This window comes from Nelumbo lutea, chromosome 1, assembly GCF_056320005.1.
Source record: "Nelumbo lutea isolate HS-2025 chromosome 1, American lotus-T2T, whole genome shotgun sequence".
Lineage (NCBI taxonomy): Eukaryota > Viridiplantae > Streptophyta > Magnoliopsida > Proteales > Nelumbonaceae > Nelumbo > Nelumbo lutea.
In genome coordinates this window covers 148,269,110-148,285,339 of record NC_142684.1, presented here as the reverse complement: position 1 = coordinate 148,285,339, position 16,230 = coordinate 148,269,110, and the positions used below count along the sequence as shown (strand labels likewise).

Here is a 16,230-nt window from a genome sequence, read left to right as displayed (position 1 = left end):
CGTACTTCCAAGCTCACACTGTCGTCGTCCTAACTAACAAACCTCTGAGACAAGTCTTGCTCAAGCCCGAGGTCTCCGATCGGCTAACGAAGTGGGCCATCGAACTCAGTGAGTATGACCTCTAGTACAAGCCACGGACTGCCATTAAGGCCCAAGCCTTAGTAGATTTCATCGTCGAGTGCAAATTTAGCCTCGAATCCCCTAGATCGATTGAGCCCAAGATCCCCAGTTCGGGTGAACCCGGAGCTCCCAAGCCAATAGAGTCTGAACCCCGTGAAGTAGCAGCCAGTGTGGCATCTCTCCTGGTCAAGCCAAGTGCGAACTGGGATGAGGAGCCCTGGATCCTTCACGTAGATGGCTCCTCGAACCAGTAGGGCAGTGGGGCTGGAATAGTCTTATGCGGCCCGGGTGGCACAAAATTGGAATACGCACTACACTTTGAGTTTATGGCATCCAACAACGAGGCAGAGTACGAAGCACTGATAGCCGGGCTGAACCTAGCGCAAAAGGTAAGAGCAAAGCACATAGTCATCTGCAGTGATTCCCAGCTCGTGGTCAACCAGGTTACGGGCGAGTACGAAGCAAGCGAGCTCTCCATGATCGTATACTTAGTGAAAGTAAAAGAGGCCCTGCTCAACTTCCAGTCACACTTCATCAGGCAAATCCCGAGGTCAGAGAACACTGAGGCCGACGCTCTGTCCCGATTAGCCAGTACGAGTCACAACACCATGAGAACCGTGTACATAGAGGACTTACCTTAGCCTAGCATTCTCGGTGGGATAGAGGAGGTCGCTCCCGTCCTTGAAGCAGAGCCGAGCTGGATTGGCCCACTCGCGAGCTTCTTGCTAGATGGAACCCTCCCTACGGACCGCAATGCAGCCAAGACGGTGCAGCACCAAGCAGCCAAATACGTCATAATAGATGAACGGTTGTACCGACGGTCCTACACGCTCCCCTACTTGCGTTGCTTGTGACCTGCTGAAGCCGAGCTCATACTCCGCGACACTCATGAAGGTCTATGCAGCAGACACCTAGGGGGCAGAGCACTCGCCCAACCTCGCCTACGGCACCGAAGCGGTAATCCCAACGGAAATCGAAGTACCTACATTGCGACTAGAAACATATGACGATTAGATGAATTGAGACGAGTTACGTACCAACCTCGACCTACTGGACGAGGTAAGAGACCTCGCGCACATCCGGACAGCGGCCTATCAACAGCAGGTAGCTCGGTACTACAACGCCAGAGTAAAGAAACGAAGCTTCCGAGTCGGCGACCTGGTTCTTCGTAAGATTATGGTGTCCGAACCCAGCGTGGGCAAACTTGGACCAAATTGGGAAGGGCCCTATAGAGTAAAGAGAGCACTCCGGGGGGCATACGAGCTCGAAACCTTAGAAGGTAAACAAGTACCTCGAGTGTGGAACATCGTTAACTTAAAGTGATACTACCTATAGACCGCCAAGCGAAGTGGACAAAATCGCTACAAAGGATCAGGATGCCGAGCTAACAAGAGGAACCTCGGCATAGGCAAGCAAAGAAAAGTCGGGCATACTATCAGTTCGGAAAAATATCAGACAAGACTAAAGCGAAGCAGAGACTAAGTATTAAACACCGAAACATGTCACGCGAGTGCAATAACCCGGGCAAGAAATAGATCGAGCATAATATCAGTTCGGAAAAAAAAACAACACTTAACCGAAAAGATTGTCTATTTCATTGCAAGAAAATGAAGAGTACATTAAAAAAAGGAAAAAAAATTACAAGCCCGAAGCTACTTCTTCCCCATCAGAAGGCACTTCAACGACACCCGAAGGCCCTGCCTCGCCTTTGGAATCCGGCTCACCATCAGCAGTGTTGGCCATCTCTTGAGTTATGTGCAAAGTGGATATGGCACTAATATCGAGGTTGGGGTACGTGTTCCAGATCATCCACTGGCTCAGTTTGAATCCCCTTCTATAAGAATCCACCATCAAGTTGTCAAAACGCGGCGAGGTGATGTAGTCCTCAACGGCCTTCTTCTTGGCATCTTCGATACCTTGGGAAAAGATATGCGTTTTCTCCCTGATGTCCTCCTGAAGATATTCAACCTGATGCTGCAGGTCCAACCTCAGGTATGCCATATGCTTCATGACTGCCCCCATGGCCTCGGCATCCCGCTGAGATATCGCCTGCCTGGCCATAGCAACGCGAGCAGCCTCTTCGGCAGCATGAGCGGCCACCTCAGCAGCTCGGGTATTCGCCTCGGCGGCATGAAAAGCCTCTTCGGCAGCTCGCGCCTACCTCGAGCTCCTCTCCACCTGGGCCGCTAAAGAGTGAATAGAAGAGTTCACCTACCAAAAGAAACAAGTGATTAACGACAGCAAGAAGGATAGAAAACAAAGAGGGCAGACGAAATTTGACTCACCACCATAGCATGAGTTACGGCACGACAGGTGACCTGGTTCACGGGAAGATCGGTCCACGCCGCGATCTCCTCGGGGAAAGTGACCTCCCTACTCTTCTGAAGAGCGTAGTTTGGCGACAACACGCTCCTGAACTCCCGAGCCCGAGGGCCCAGCTCGCATATGAGCGAACCTAGAGTAAGCAGAAGCACTAGAGTAGGCAGGAGCACCCGTGTGAGTGGTCTCGACGTAAGGGGCCCCTATCACTTCCTGCATTGAAGGAGCCACCTCGGGCTCCCTGGGCAGATCCTCCGATGTGTGGTCTGGAACTTGAGGCTCCTCATCCTAGGGCAGCTCGGTACAAGTTTGCTTGGCGACCCGCTTCCTCCTCTTCATGCCTTGGAACAAGCGCCCCCCACGAGTCCTCTCTGAGTCCATCACACCTACAGAAAAGAGTTCAACATTAGAAAAAACGAAGGAACAAAGCAAACAAGAAACCTCTGAGCAAGGAACCTACCCAAACTCAGGCCAGCCGCAATAAGCTTGGCCTCCGTTAGGTACTGATGGAATTTTAACCCCTGTCGTGCCCATTGTTGGAGGCCCTTCACCGTCTCTTTATCGAGAGTGACACCAGAATCAGGAGCGGCCTCCCCCCACCCGGTCTAAAAAGGCCACCCTTGTGCACTTCGCACCCCGAAGTAGTCCCGCTTCCATGCTGGGACCTTGTTGGGAAGTTCGTGCAGAAGCTTAAAACCCGGGCAAGGAGACAGGTAATACGCTCGCCTTCCCCCGGGAAGAGAACCCGCTTGTTTCTTGAGCATTAAAATGGAGGAGAATATCTCCAAGTCTAAAGGGAAGCCATATTCGCAAAAAAAGGGAGGTTGTCCCCACCAAATTCAAAATAGAGTTCGGATAAAGCTAGCCAACGGTAACGCTGAAGTGGTTTATGACCTCGACGAGAAGGGGGTGGAAAGGCAATCACAGCCCCGCAGCGAGCTGCTCCCGAAATATCATGATCTAATCAGGACTATGTTCCCAAGGAAAGCTACCCGAAGGAATGAAATAGGCGTACCCGCCATACAAATTGTAAGAAATAATAAGAGATTGGAGCTCATCGGGCGTCATGGTCGAAGGACCAAACCTATCTAGCATCCAACCTCGACGAGAGGTAGATGCCAAATTGCCTGAAGTGGCTCGGCCTACGGGTTCGAAGTCGTCCTCAAGTTCCACCTCAGGATCACTAAGGCCATCAGGGGATGAGACTCGGTTCGTAGAACCTACATCAGACCTACTTGAAGAATCGTCTGGGTTACTATGTCTATAAATAGTAGGGACCCCAGTCGATTTGTCACTTCTACGATTTGCTTCTTGAGCTCGCGTCCAAGCCAACCCGACAGTGTAGATCAAAGCCAACCCGACGGCCCGCATTCGCGTTGACCGCACGTCTTTAGAGACCGAGACGTGATTGGCGCACATCCCCCTGAAATTGACAAAACATCAGCGCACGTCTTTCTGAAACTGACGATGCGCCGGCGCATGTCTTTCTGAAACTGGCAATGCACCATGCACATCTTTCTGTAACTGACAACTGCCAGCGCACGTCTCCTCAAAACAGTAGTGGCGCGCTTTTTTCAAAATCAAAAGACCCGTTGTCACGTCTCACAGCGGTGCGCTTATTTGAAATTTGAAATAAACGCGCACTGCCACGTCTGTCAGCATTTGTAAGCAGGTAGGCAAGTCTCCCGCCTTTTTGGACACTCCAGAAAACCGAAGAACCCTGACAAAGCACCTCGCGCTATCAGGATTTGAAGAACGGGACAAATCCACCTACCACCTTGCAAACTCCCTAAGCCAGAGCAAGACCCTTGGCACGAGGAGTGGGGAGCAATTGATGAAGGAAGATTTGGCCTGACCTCATAGTTACGCAACACATGGCAAAGGCAACAGCTCGACACAAAAGCACGCCTAAGGCGCGAGCACCAAGGGGAGGAACCAGCGGACCAAACTCTCCCTTAGGCCCCAAACCACTCAAAGGGCAGTAACCTGAACTGGCCTGCCTTATAGCAGTTCGGGACACACCTCACCGAACTGGCCTGCCTTATAGCAGTTCAGGACACACCTCGTCGAACTGGCCTGCCTTATAGCAGTTCGGGGCTCATCTCACTGAACTGGCCTGCACTATGGCAGTACAGGACATACCTCCGAACTCAAGACATCACCTCGCTCACCACTCTAGCACTTCGCCTCCAGGACGCCAAGCTGAACAAACCGTACCATGCCTGACACCGAGGAAGTTCGTACCCAGGGCGGCGCACCTGACTGACTTGGGATCTGACGCTTGACGGCCGCACTTCAAACGGCCACCTGCCACCGCCACCTAACACCGCCATCTCTAGTTACAGAGACAGCTCCGACAAGGAGCAGTGGCGGTTCTGTCCCAACAGAAAGGATGACACCTGAACTGGCAGAAACAGAGGTAATCATACCCGACCTGACAGAGGTCTCGGAGTGAGTGCGCGAAGTGGTTATAAAAGGCCCCCTACCCCCAACAAGAAGGTATGTGAACTTTGCGCCATCTGGTCTTCACTTTGCCTTTGAGAGAATACTAACTTGAGCTTCAGAGTCATCTCATCGGATTCCCCTCGGAGTTCCCTCATCTTCTCCGTTTCAGGCTCCCCGTTGCTCCAGTCAAAGGCGAAATCGTTGACAACTAAGACCGGCCGGATTGCGCACCATCACTTCCAAACTGAACTTATTTGCATCTATACTCTTTCCAAACTGAGCCTAAATAACAAAATCACGGTTCAAGAATATATATATTTTTTTAATTATTTGGTGATGTAACAAATTCATAAACAACACACGCGTCCTTAATTTAGGCTGCGTTTGGTTGCAATGCAAACTCAAATATGTACATTACATATTTATCCTCTTTTTGGTTCATGAATGCAAATATGATTCAGATTTTAAATCGTTTTTGCACTCATATTGTTTGTTTGAAACTGGTGCCAAGTGTGGACCACTTCATTAAATGCTTCAACTACCTTATTCTCCAATGTATTAACTTCAATTAAAAAATTGATTATCAAAAGAATTCAAAATTGTATAAAAAAATAGATATTAAAATACAAAAATGTCAGAAAACACATTTTTATTTAATAATCGTATCAAACAAAGTCTTACAAACACAAACCACAATAGATAACTACCCCGATTCGACCTTTGTATGCGAACAAACGGAGCATCAATGGAATCACCTGTTCGACGGGGAAGAGGAGGAAGCATTTTGAACCAGCAAGAATTCAGCATATGCAGCTGTGCAACAATCAAGAAAAAAAACACCGGTTCAGGGCTACCGGTCAAAAGATACAGAGAGTTGCTCAATTACATCAACCAACGCTTTAATTTGCCTGCATTTCTTATAAACACATGTTCGAATGAATGTATTTTTCTATTGTTCTGTTTGTAAGTTACGCAACGCAAATGAACGAATCTTTTATAAAATTAATCTTTTGACATAGAAGTTTGGTAGGCAAGAATATTATATGTGATATCATAGAGAAGTTACCAAATAACAATCAACATGTTTTGTTTTTCATCTTTACTCAATAGTTTAAAGGTGTTCGACATATTATGCCTTTAGTTAGACTACAAAACGAAGGTGGGATTTTTGGCAGATTTGATTACGTAGTTAGTATTGGATCTTCAACTGACCATAACTGATTCAATTTTCTTATGGGTCCGATTGGTGCCTATTGTTTTAAGTTGTATTTTAATTCCGATCAAAATTTACATGGAAGTTGGTTAAGAGTATTTAATCCAAAAACTGAGCTTTCAGGGCCCAAAAGCCAAATAGGTTTTTCAGCATTTTTGTTTAATTTAGGCTTTTGGTTTTTTATGTCAGGTTTGGCATTTGTGTTATTAACCTTCTCTTCATTTTATTCTGCTGAATGTTGGGAGCTGAAAATGTCAGATGCTTCAGTCTTGGTTTTGGAAACCGGATCGGATGGGTTGATTCAGAACCGGTCAGGCAACCGATTCTGTTTCATCCTAAAATTGCTCCTGGGCCAAAAATTATTGATTTGGTCAATAAACCATTAACCTGGGCAATGGGACTGTCAATTCAGATAACAGTTTTTTATTATTTTGTATATATTTTTTTTAATTAGAACGAGCCATCTATTCAAACTGGACAATCAAATCATTCAACCCGAGAAATATTCCCCAAAACGGTTCCATTTTTAAAACCTTGGCTTCAATTAAAGTTTCGTCAGATTTGGGTTGGTTCAATTGGAGCTTCTAAGCTTTTTGGGTTTGGCAAAAACCGCAAAACCTCAACGTTGCATCGCGTTAATTTCAAGAATTGGTTATTAGGACACTCGTGGAAATACAAAAAGAAAGGAAGGATGAAGGTATCACCAAGATTTTGAAAATTTCTAAAAATCTAATTGTTTTGGCTAAATTTTGAGACTTAGGCTGCGTTTGGTTGCAACGTAGATGCAAATATGTACCCTGTATCTTTACTCTCTTTTAGATTCATGAATGCAAAGTGTAACCCATTTTTTGTATTCTTCATGTTTGTTTGAAATTGGCATAAAACGTGGGTTCTATCACTAAATGTCTTTTTTTTGTCAAGTACACTTTATCAGAAGAGCACAAGTTTGCATCAAAAAAATGAGTACATGTGCTCTTCTCACAATCAAGGTTTAAAGTATCGATACGTATCGACCGATACATATTGTGCCGGTGGCTTTCCGATACGCCCCTACAGGGGTTGTATCGGGTCAGCTACTGGCTCAAAGGGTAGGTGGGCCTTAAACTGGCCCATCTGAACCGATTTCAAAAAAAAAAGTAAAACTAAAAAAACTACTGACATAAAACATATCGGCCAGTGTTAATACTTTGAACATTGCTCACAGTACAAAGATGTTAGAAAAAACATTTTTGACATCTTAATCATTACGTTTTTGTATGGCAACCAAATGCTTGCAATTGCAAACCGGGATACATAAATACTCCGGTTCGGCATTTGTATCGGAAACAAATGGAGCCTTAACTTTTAAAGTCTCGTGACAGTAAGTTTAACGGCGTAAATGGGCCAAGGCCAAGAACATAGGCTTTGAGAGGGATTTTAGGCTCACGCCCATGTCTTTCATTGTTATCAAAAGAAAATAAGAAACAATTACTTAAAGGACAAATTTTCTAAACTACCCTTATGATTTAGCTAATTGACTAACTCTACTCTTATTCTTTAATTATTGTCTTGCTCAGTTGCACTACCTGTACTATTTCTAACAATTGACATCGATGTAAAGTGCTAATGGAAAAATAATGAAATGTCAAATTTGTTCACTATTTCTCAAATTTTTAAAATAAAATGCAACTGATAAAAAATTCAAGAAGATATGAAACAGATAGCTGCTTCGTCTCCACCTAAAATTCCCTTCAGCTTATGAAGTGATGGTGCGTGCATGTGTTTTATTTTCTTGTTAAGAGTGTGCCTCACGGTTTCCTTCGTCGCAACTTATCACCATTTGGGGGCACCTTGTCACCCTTTAATTTTTGGGGGTTTTTACCATTCAGTCCACCTCAGAAATCATAGTTCAACTGTATGGTTTAGGGTAGGTGCCAGCTCGAAATTGATGCCAATTCATGGACGGGCATGGGTGTCAAGTGGAACTGCATATAAATTTGAATTGTTGTAGGTCTGCAGTTCAAATCAAAATTACGAGGGGAGGGGGAGTGTAGTCCTGATTCCAACTGCAACTTCAATCTTGAAGGAAAAAGAGAGATACCATCACAGGACCCATCCATCCTACAGGCTACAGCAACTGGACCCCCATTACAATACCGAAAAGAACAGCAGCCATAAGAGACCAGAACCGAGAGATCCATGAGATGCCTGAACAATAACTCGTACACGTTGCAAAAATCGTTTCCTCAATCCACCTTCTTGGACTCCCATTCAACCTTTCCCTCTTTGTTTCCTCTTTCAAAAGCCCTCCTAACAAATTTCTCACCACCCCAAAAAGAAAAGAGGAACAGGACTTTTAGAAACCGTGACATCTCTCTCCACTAATTCCTAAAGAGGCAGGCATCTTGAGTCTTCAACCTTTTCTTCAGTTCTCACAATCATGTTCACAACCCGTTAAAATCCATAATCACTTTCCTTCTGGTCTTGTTATCAGTTCTGAGCATCTCTCCAGAAATCATTGAACAATAAATTGTGAGTAAATGATGGGAGGAAATCGACAATGTTGATATGAACAATAATACTTGGACCTCCATTAAAACCATTATTTGGATTCCACATGGAAATGTGGAACTACCAAGAATATAAGGCACACAATCACGAGCATCAACTCAGTTTATCTTCCATTTTTTAAATTACTATTACAAGCAATAACCATGAACCAAACTCTTCTTCCCAATTCTTTTAGACCCACTGCTCCATTTACTCTTATTATTCGCTCATCATCTGGGTACACGTAGATAACCTTTTCTCCAATCATAAGCATGCGGCACTACATAAATGTCTAGTACTACTGACTAGTAGAATCACCACCCACACACCACATAAACATCTAACTCATGCAGGGTTTTAAAAACATCTAAAGGAGAACCGAGGAATAAATTAATGCAGGGTTTTAATCAGTGCTTATACCCATCTAACATCCCAATAACCATAAGCATTCAACTTACTTGGATTAAGATTGATATTCATAATCGTTGCTCCAAACCAAGGAGACAAGCAGTCTGGGAAGCGTTTCTCTCGAAAAAGGGATTATAGCTGAGAATTTACACCGGTTTTACGTTCTTTTCCTTCAGTCTTTATTTACATATTATATATTTAACTGAATCCGGGGTCAGAACCCAAAAGTGTTCTCACCACTGTAGGTCATGTAGAGGAAACCATCTTCATCCTTGTTCTCCTCATAGATCGCAGACATCATTGCAGCTGCAAGACACGAGCGATTGGTTTTTACATTACTAATGCTAATTACCCATATATATACAAGGCATTCAAATTAGAAACATAACCGTGAAGATAATATGGCATCTGTCTCACCAGTGGGCGGTAAAATATTCTTGACAAAGATGAATATGGCCTTCTCAGCACTAAGCTTTATCCTCTTCCGGACAACATAAACAAACTGCCCAACTGTCAAATCAGCAGGAACAAGATACCTGCATTCACAACCAGAAGGGGGTATACATATTAGCAAAAACAACAAAAAAAAATTACAGATTTTAGTCTAGCCAAATGAGGGAAACATGTAGAATCAAACCTTGACCAAACAAACATATGTTTCGTTTACCGCATTGTATACACATAATATTATCTGCTTATTGCAATATTAAAAAAAAAAAAACTTATTTTCATGGTTTTAATTCAAGCACCCCTGGGCCTTCGATGGTGGGGGAACTTTTAGAGATCATCACGGCAACGTCTTACCAAGCATTCTGGACCCTATTGGTGAATGTATTTTGCACAGCACAAGCTCTTTCACAAGCCCTATACAGCCTACCTTCAGGTTAGAGTAGACTGGAACCTGGATTGATAATTCATTGGTTGGTTGGAGGTCTTCAGATGCAAAAGATCTTTGGTCTCTTGGATTTGTAACTGAGAGGTGCAATATCATTTCTTATCTCTATGAACAGATCGTTCAGGTTTAGCTATCCCACTTGGTAGAGAGGTGCAACATCATTGAACCTTTAATACGGCCCCAGGCCCAGAGGATAAGTTATTGTATGTTCAGCCATATGCTGTTCTGTACATTGGTTGTGTATTTTATATCAGCCGTTTAAGTTCCCTCCTATTATTTTACCTATTGATCAGGATCTATCTTTTATCATTCATCATCATCATCATCATCATCCAAGCCTTATCCCAACTAAATGGAGTTGACAACATGAATCCGGTTGCACCATCCCATTTTGTTTAATGCCATATCCACTGTTAAATTATGGGCACTTAAATCATTTCTAACTACTTCAACCCAGTCCTTTTTTGTCTACCCCTAGCCCTTCTAGTCCCAATAACTTGCAACAAATCTATTCTTCTAGGTGCATTTGGTGGTCTTCCATGCATGTGACCATACCATCTTAGTCAATTTTCTATCATCTTATCACCTATTGGAGCTACTCAGTTCTCTCTCTCTCTCTCCCTCTCTCTCTCTCTCTCTCTCGAGCAAAGAGTAACTGAGATTATATTAAAAGTAAGAGATACACAAGAAGATGTACATCAAGGAGCAAAAAGAAACAAAGATTACAAAGGAAGAGCATTATCACTAAATAAAAATTCTCTATGAGCACCAGATTCAGCTAACCCATCCAGTTCCCTGGAGATCCAAGGCCCACTGTCTTTTTTCCTTTAGCCATCTTATAATATTAGCAGAATCACCCTCAACAGCTAGAAAGGAAATACCTAACAATTTAGCATAGCAAAGCCCCATGAGGGCCGCCACTATTTCTGCCTTTGTAGAGTTAGCATTTCCAATCTCTATCCTGGATTATACCTCCAATCCCCTGCTAGACTGGAAGACCCTTGGACGCTCCCATCAAAACTTAATTCTCATCATTCCTTCCTCCCATTGACAGCAGTTGATAAGAGCAGCCTGACTTGGGGAACAGAAAAGGATTTCCACCAAGTTTTTTTGTAAATCATTCAAAGAGAACCCAGCAAACTCTCCAGAATTTACAGCCCAAAGATTGCAAAGGAAAATAATAGAGGAGACCAGATCTACTGTTCCAGCTTTTGTTCTCAAAAACCCTGTTGTTTCTTTCTTCCCACACGCCCCACATAACAGCTTGAGATACCAATCTCCAATACAGCTTGCCTCTTCTGCCTAATCCTGGATGTATCTCTGACTGTGCAGTATACAAGCATGCATATATGTGCACGTGCATGCGAGAGAGAGAAATCAAGTAACGCAAAGAAGCAATCTTCAACAATAAGAAACAATAAACAGTATAGACCTGTTCATGGGCTGGGCTTCGGGCCGGGCCCATTAGAATTTTGACAAAAGCCAAGCCCGAGCCCAGCCCATGAACAGGTCGAAAACAGTAAGATATCCACTTGTCAAATTTGTCATTGTAGATAATTTGATGCTGCCGTGCTGGCAACAAATTTGAAAGATCTTAATCTAATTTGATCGTAATTAAGACCATGGCTAATGACACCAAAATAAATACACGTTTTGACCTCAAGCTTGGACAGGAATTTGAAGAAACTTGATTTCTTCCATGGTCATTAATTGCATTGAAGGAGAAACTAAAAGGTAATATACTGTTATTACCTTTCAAATACAAGTATTGGCCTCTTAAAATGTATCTAGTGGCACCGAATAGCTATTAATTGGAATTAAGGAGAAACTAAAAGGTATATAATATTAATATACTTATACTACTTTTCAAATATGTAGCCATCAGAAGTTCAGAACAAAAATAATGCAAAGTCAATATGTTGAAATGGAAGTAGTGTAAGTAGGGAAAAGAATAGCAATGAAAGAGAATATAAGACATAAACAATTCAAATATATTACATATGAAACCCAAGGCAAAAGATACTACTAACTTTTTCTTATCTATGTCAGGAATGTCACTCCTTTCAGCCTTCTCCACAATTACCTACATAGTAAGATCAAAGGTAAGATATCAAACTACACAAAATCAGGAAAAGTAAGAGATTAAAAAAAATTCTTGATCAGTAAGTAGTTAGGTTTTTACTGGTATTCTATCAGGATACTTCTCTCTGATACGAGCAGCTTCCGCTTGCCTCCTCTCTGGCATGTAGAAGCACATAAACTTCAAAACATACATAACTTCAAAGCATGTTAACTAGGAAACAAGAAAAGGGCAAGGCGAGTTACACATTGACATATTATTGTTTTCTTGCTTGTGCATTGAGGTATAAGCAGCTGGTAGGTGGTCAGAAAATTTAAATCTTATTCCAGGATTTAAAAAAAAAAAAGAAAAAGAAAAGAAACTAAGATGTTTGGTCCATCTTACCCAAATTTCCCGTGTTTCAGAACACAGAGATGCAACTCCAGGCAATAGACACCCAAGCTCATGCTCATGCAACACTGGTCAATATACTGGTCAATCCCCTCCAAATTACATAACAGCATCAGGGGTAAGGGTAGGATTTTTTATTTGAGTGGGCCAAAACCTAACATGCATAGATTGGGGAGGTGGAGGAAAATAAGCATGGATGGGGCCAGGGGGCAACCAGGGGAGGAGAGGGAACATACATGGATGGGGGCATAATATAAGTGGGGATTTTGGGGCATGGGGGATGGCTCCCCCGGGCTCTGCCCCCAAACATCATGGTTACATCTTTGAGTGTTGTTTTATTCAATCAAAATAATAAACTAATTTCAAGAGAGGTGATGAGCAATGTTTTGAAAATCGTAATTGCATCATAAATTGTGGAGAAAGTTTAATCAAATCGAACCGTATCGTAAATCATAAGATTATTTCTATTTTTTACAAACTTGTCAAAAAATAAAATATAGATATGCTAAAAGGCTAAATATATATAGGAAAATGATATTACTCTGTCTTTAATCTACATCTACCATATATGTACCTAAAACAATAGAATTTACCACATATACAATAGAAGCCTAAGATGACATAATCAAATTGGACTTGAAAATCAAGCAAATCTACATATAACGGCTCTTTAACCTACATATATGGAAAATAAACTCAATTTCTTGTCTTAAATAACATAAAACAGGGCACAACTCGGGAGACACTATTTTAGGCTAAGTTGTAATTTTGTATTAGTACACATGTACATTTTGTTTTAAATTCTGTTCTTTAAGATTTTATGTGCATCATGTTTGGAGATGCAGCATCTCGCGCATTCCCAAGGGAATGATTATATAACTTCTTTCTGATTTAATGGAAATATGCTATTTTATCTATAACAAAATAAATAGTTTTCTAGTAAGGGCTTTAAAAAAGTCTCCCTTGAGAAAACTAAATATAAACAAAAAAAAAAAAAAAAACAAAGTAGAGAACTAATTCTTAATTGAGTTTATTGAATAGTAGTGAATCATATATAAATCGTAAGATTATGAATCAAATCATAGGATTCAAACAAAAATCGTAAGGTTTTTGCAGAAAAGGATTCAGACATAAGATTGAAACCAAGACCCTTGGGGTTCATGATTTGAATCGTGAATCGTAAGATTTTGACAACATTACTGATGAGAAGTAGATTCCTCAGGCAACCCCTCCAGTCAAAGGAATTATTTCTGTTTTCAACAAAATAAAACAAATTAAAATGAGTTGCCTCCTTGTCATAGTTAATAAGTTTTCCATATTTCATTCTCTTATATCCTAGATCAAGTTGTGGTGACGAGAGGATAAACACCAATCCTTAAGTGAAGTTCATAGTTTGAAGAGCTAATTGATATATAGGAAATATGAGTGACTTGGAATGTACTCGTAAGCTTCATATTGACTTCTAATTTCCCAATATATATTTCAAGTTATGCATTTTTATAATACTTCGTTCTAATAATGAAATTCCCGGAAACTGATCATATTTCCTACAATGTATATTTCACCTTAGAGCTACCCAATATCTTATTCTTTTTTTTTTTGGTAGAAGGATGAAAATTTCATCCTTGTTGTCGGTCAGTTTGTATTCTCTTTTGGTTAACAAAGAGCTACCCAGCAGTTCAACAACATAGTTTATCATACCTCCTAACTTATTTAGTAAACAGAAAACATGAAAAGTGTCACTTCAAAAATGCCAGTTAACCATATCATGATTTCTTCCATTTAATGTGAATATATTGATAGAATTCAGCAAGATTGATATTGGAATAACGAAAAAGGGAAAAGAAGATTAACAGATGAAAGTTCCTGCAGATCGCACTCCCCCCGGCAGTTCAACAACATAGTTTATCATACCTCCTAACTTATTTAGTAAACAGAAAACATGAAAAGTGTCACTTCAAAAATGCCAGTTAACCATATCATGATTTCTTCCATTTAATGTGAATATATTGATAGAATTCAGCAAGATTGATATTGGAATAACGAAAAGGGGAAAAGAAGATTAACAGATGAAAGTTCCTGCAGATCGCACTCCCCCCCGGCTAAACCAAGAACAAATCCATATGCATTTTCCAACTTCTTAAAAAATTAAAAATTTCCCAATATATTTAAGAAATGCTCCATGATTTTTCAAGATTGGGGGTGTGTTAAGTTCCTCCCCTAAGGTACAACGAAGTAAAAATCCACCACTCAAATTTTACATATGGATAGGAGTAATCTGCTGAAGTAAGAAATGCAACTCGGTGTCATAGGTATGCACATGCAAAAGGCGAAATATTGAGATACTCAGAACAAATTTATCACAATAGCCGTGGATATACTAGGATCCAAGAAACATTTAGCCGTCCACCCAATTATTTAGGAAAAAAAAGGGTGAGCGGTGCAAAATTCTGAACGAAAAGAAAAAATCGAAAAGAAAGAACAGAAACAAAGCCCTCTCTAATTAATGGTACTCATATTGCGCGGTTGCTTTAGAAACAACTAGAATTCAAGAACAAAGCCCAACAAGGAAAAAGGTAAGAAAAACTGAAGAAACTCAAAACTAGAAAAAGCACAAACCCAGAGGATGTTCCAACTTGAAGGAGCTTTTGGCCATGGCAAGACTGCTGGTGCGACTGTTCTCTGCGAATTTCAAACATCGAAAGAACATAACAGACGGATCAACCAAAAGATAGTCATAAACACATGAAATGATAATGAAACAGTCAAACCAAGGCTTGTTGAAAGAGGAAAAAAATTAAATCTTAATCCTACCAAGACGAAGACGAAGACGGGAAAGAAGGACTGGCGTGCGACTTTAGGATTTGAAATGGAGCAGAAGAATGATGTGAGAAAAGAAAAATCTCGGCTGTCAAAATCAAAAAGAGGAGAAATTAGGAAACGTGGTGGTGTTGATGTAAAGGGAAGGACTTAGGGGAGAAATTAGGGTTTCCGATGCCAAAACGAAACCGAAAGCAACAGCAAACGGTACCTTAATTGCCTGCTAAAGAAGCAAGCGGAGGGTGGTTCCTCTCCCTCCCTTCCTTCTCTTCTTCTTCGCTGAATTTCTTCCTCCTCAAAATAATAAAAGAAGCGGTAATAAGCTTCAAACGATAAACTGATAAAGCGTTTATATAACATCTACCGAACACTGGAATCGTGTCACGGAGGGAAGGATGATGTACGTATAGAGTGAAATCAGTGAACAGGGAACACTAACCAAAGTAGTGGGAGTGGGACCCAATCTACTGCTCATGCCCTGGTTACTTTTGGATTAGAATTTTATAAGATTTTCTTATACAGTTTGCGCCGTCTGATTGGAATATTTTTCTTTTTTTGGATTAGAACATTTTTTTGTTAAAAAAAATGGTGTTTTTTTCTTTTTGAAAATTTTGGCTGGGATCAATGAAAATATAAAAGGCAAAGGACAAGACAAGAAAAAAAGAATATAAAAATATCCAAAGTTCAGGCAATATTTATTTTGTTCAGCTGAACCAATCTGGACTGACCAACGAACCAAGGTTGTGATCAAGGTTCAAAAAATCAACATGTATCGGGAGCACGATATACCCTATAGAGGGTGTATCGGAGTTCTAACTGGTTAGGGTGAAGGAACCTTAAACTAGCTCTCTTAACTGATTTTGAAAAAAAAATAAAAAAGTATCGATACTGCCCGATATGCCCTTACCGGCATACATTGGGAGTATCGATATTTAGAACTTTGACTGTGACTGGTTATATTTTACTGGTTCACACAAATGACAATAATTGTGATGCAACACTTAAAAAAAG

General features: G+C 41.3%; 1 protein-coding gene and 1 long non-coding RNA gene across 4 annotated transcripts; both read right to left on the bottom strand.

The window, feature by feature from the left end:
• Window positions 1–9,062: 9,062 nt before the first annotated feature.
• On the bottom strand, window positions 9,063–15,632 carry LOC148878270 (autophagy-related protein 8C-like). Of its 3 annotated transcripts, XM_088951772.1 has the most exons (7): window positions 15,431–15,632; window positions 15,214–15,307; window positions 15,019–15,081; window positions 12,112–12,167; window positions 11,960–12,012; window positions 9,452–9,570; window positions 9,063–9,340 (listed from the first exon to the last, which is right to left on the bottom strand). In XM_088951772.1, the coding sequence occupies exons 3-7, from the start codon at window positions 15,053–15,055 to the stop codon at window positions 9,249–9,251; spliced, it is 357 nt and encodes a 118-aa protein (XP_088807898.1). In that variant the 5' UTR covers window positions 15,056–15,081; window positions 15,214–15,307; window positions 15,431–15,632; the 3' UTR covers window positions 9,063–9,248. The 3 variants fall into 3 exon arrangements, with proteins under 3 accessions (XP_088807898.1, XP_088807904.1, XP_088807889.1); XM_088951778.1 differs by lacking the exon at window positions 15,214–15,307; XM_088951763.1 differs by lacking the exons at window positions 15,214–15,307; window positions 15,431–15,632 and having other exon boundaries at window positions 15,019–15,124.
• LOC148878271 (uncharacterized) lies at window positions 10,570–11,733 on the bottom strand. Its single transcript, XR_016101202.1, has 2 exons — window positions 11,682–11,733; window positions 10,570–11,253 (listed from the first exon to the last, which is right to left on the bottom strand). It is a non-coding gene; the product is annotated as an uncharacterized LOC148878271 (long non-coding RNA).
• Window positions 15,633–16,230: the final 598 nt, after the last annotated feature.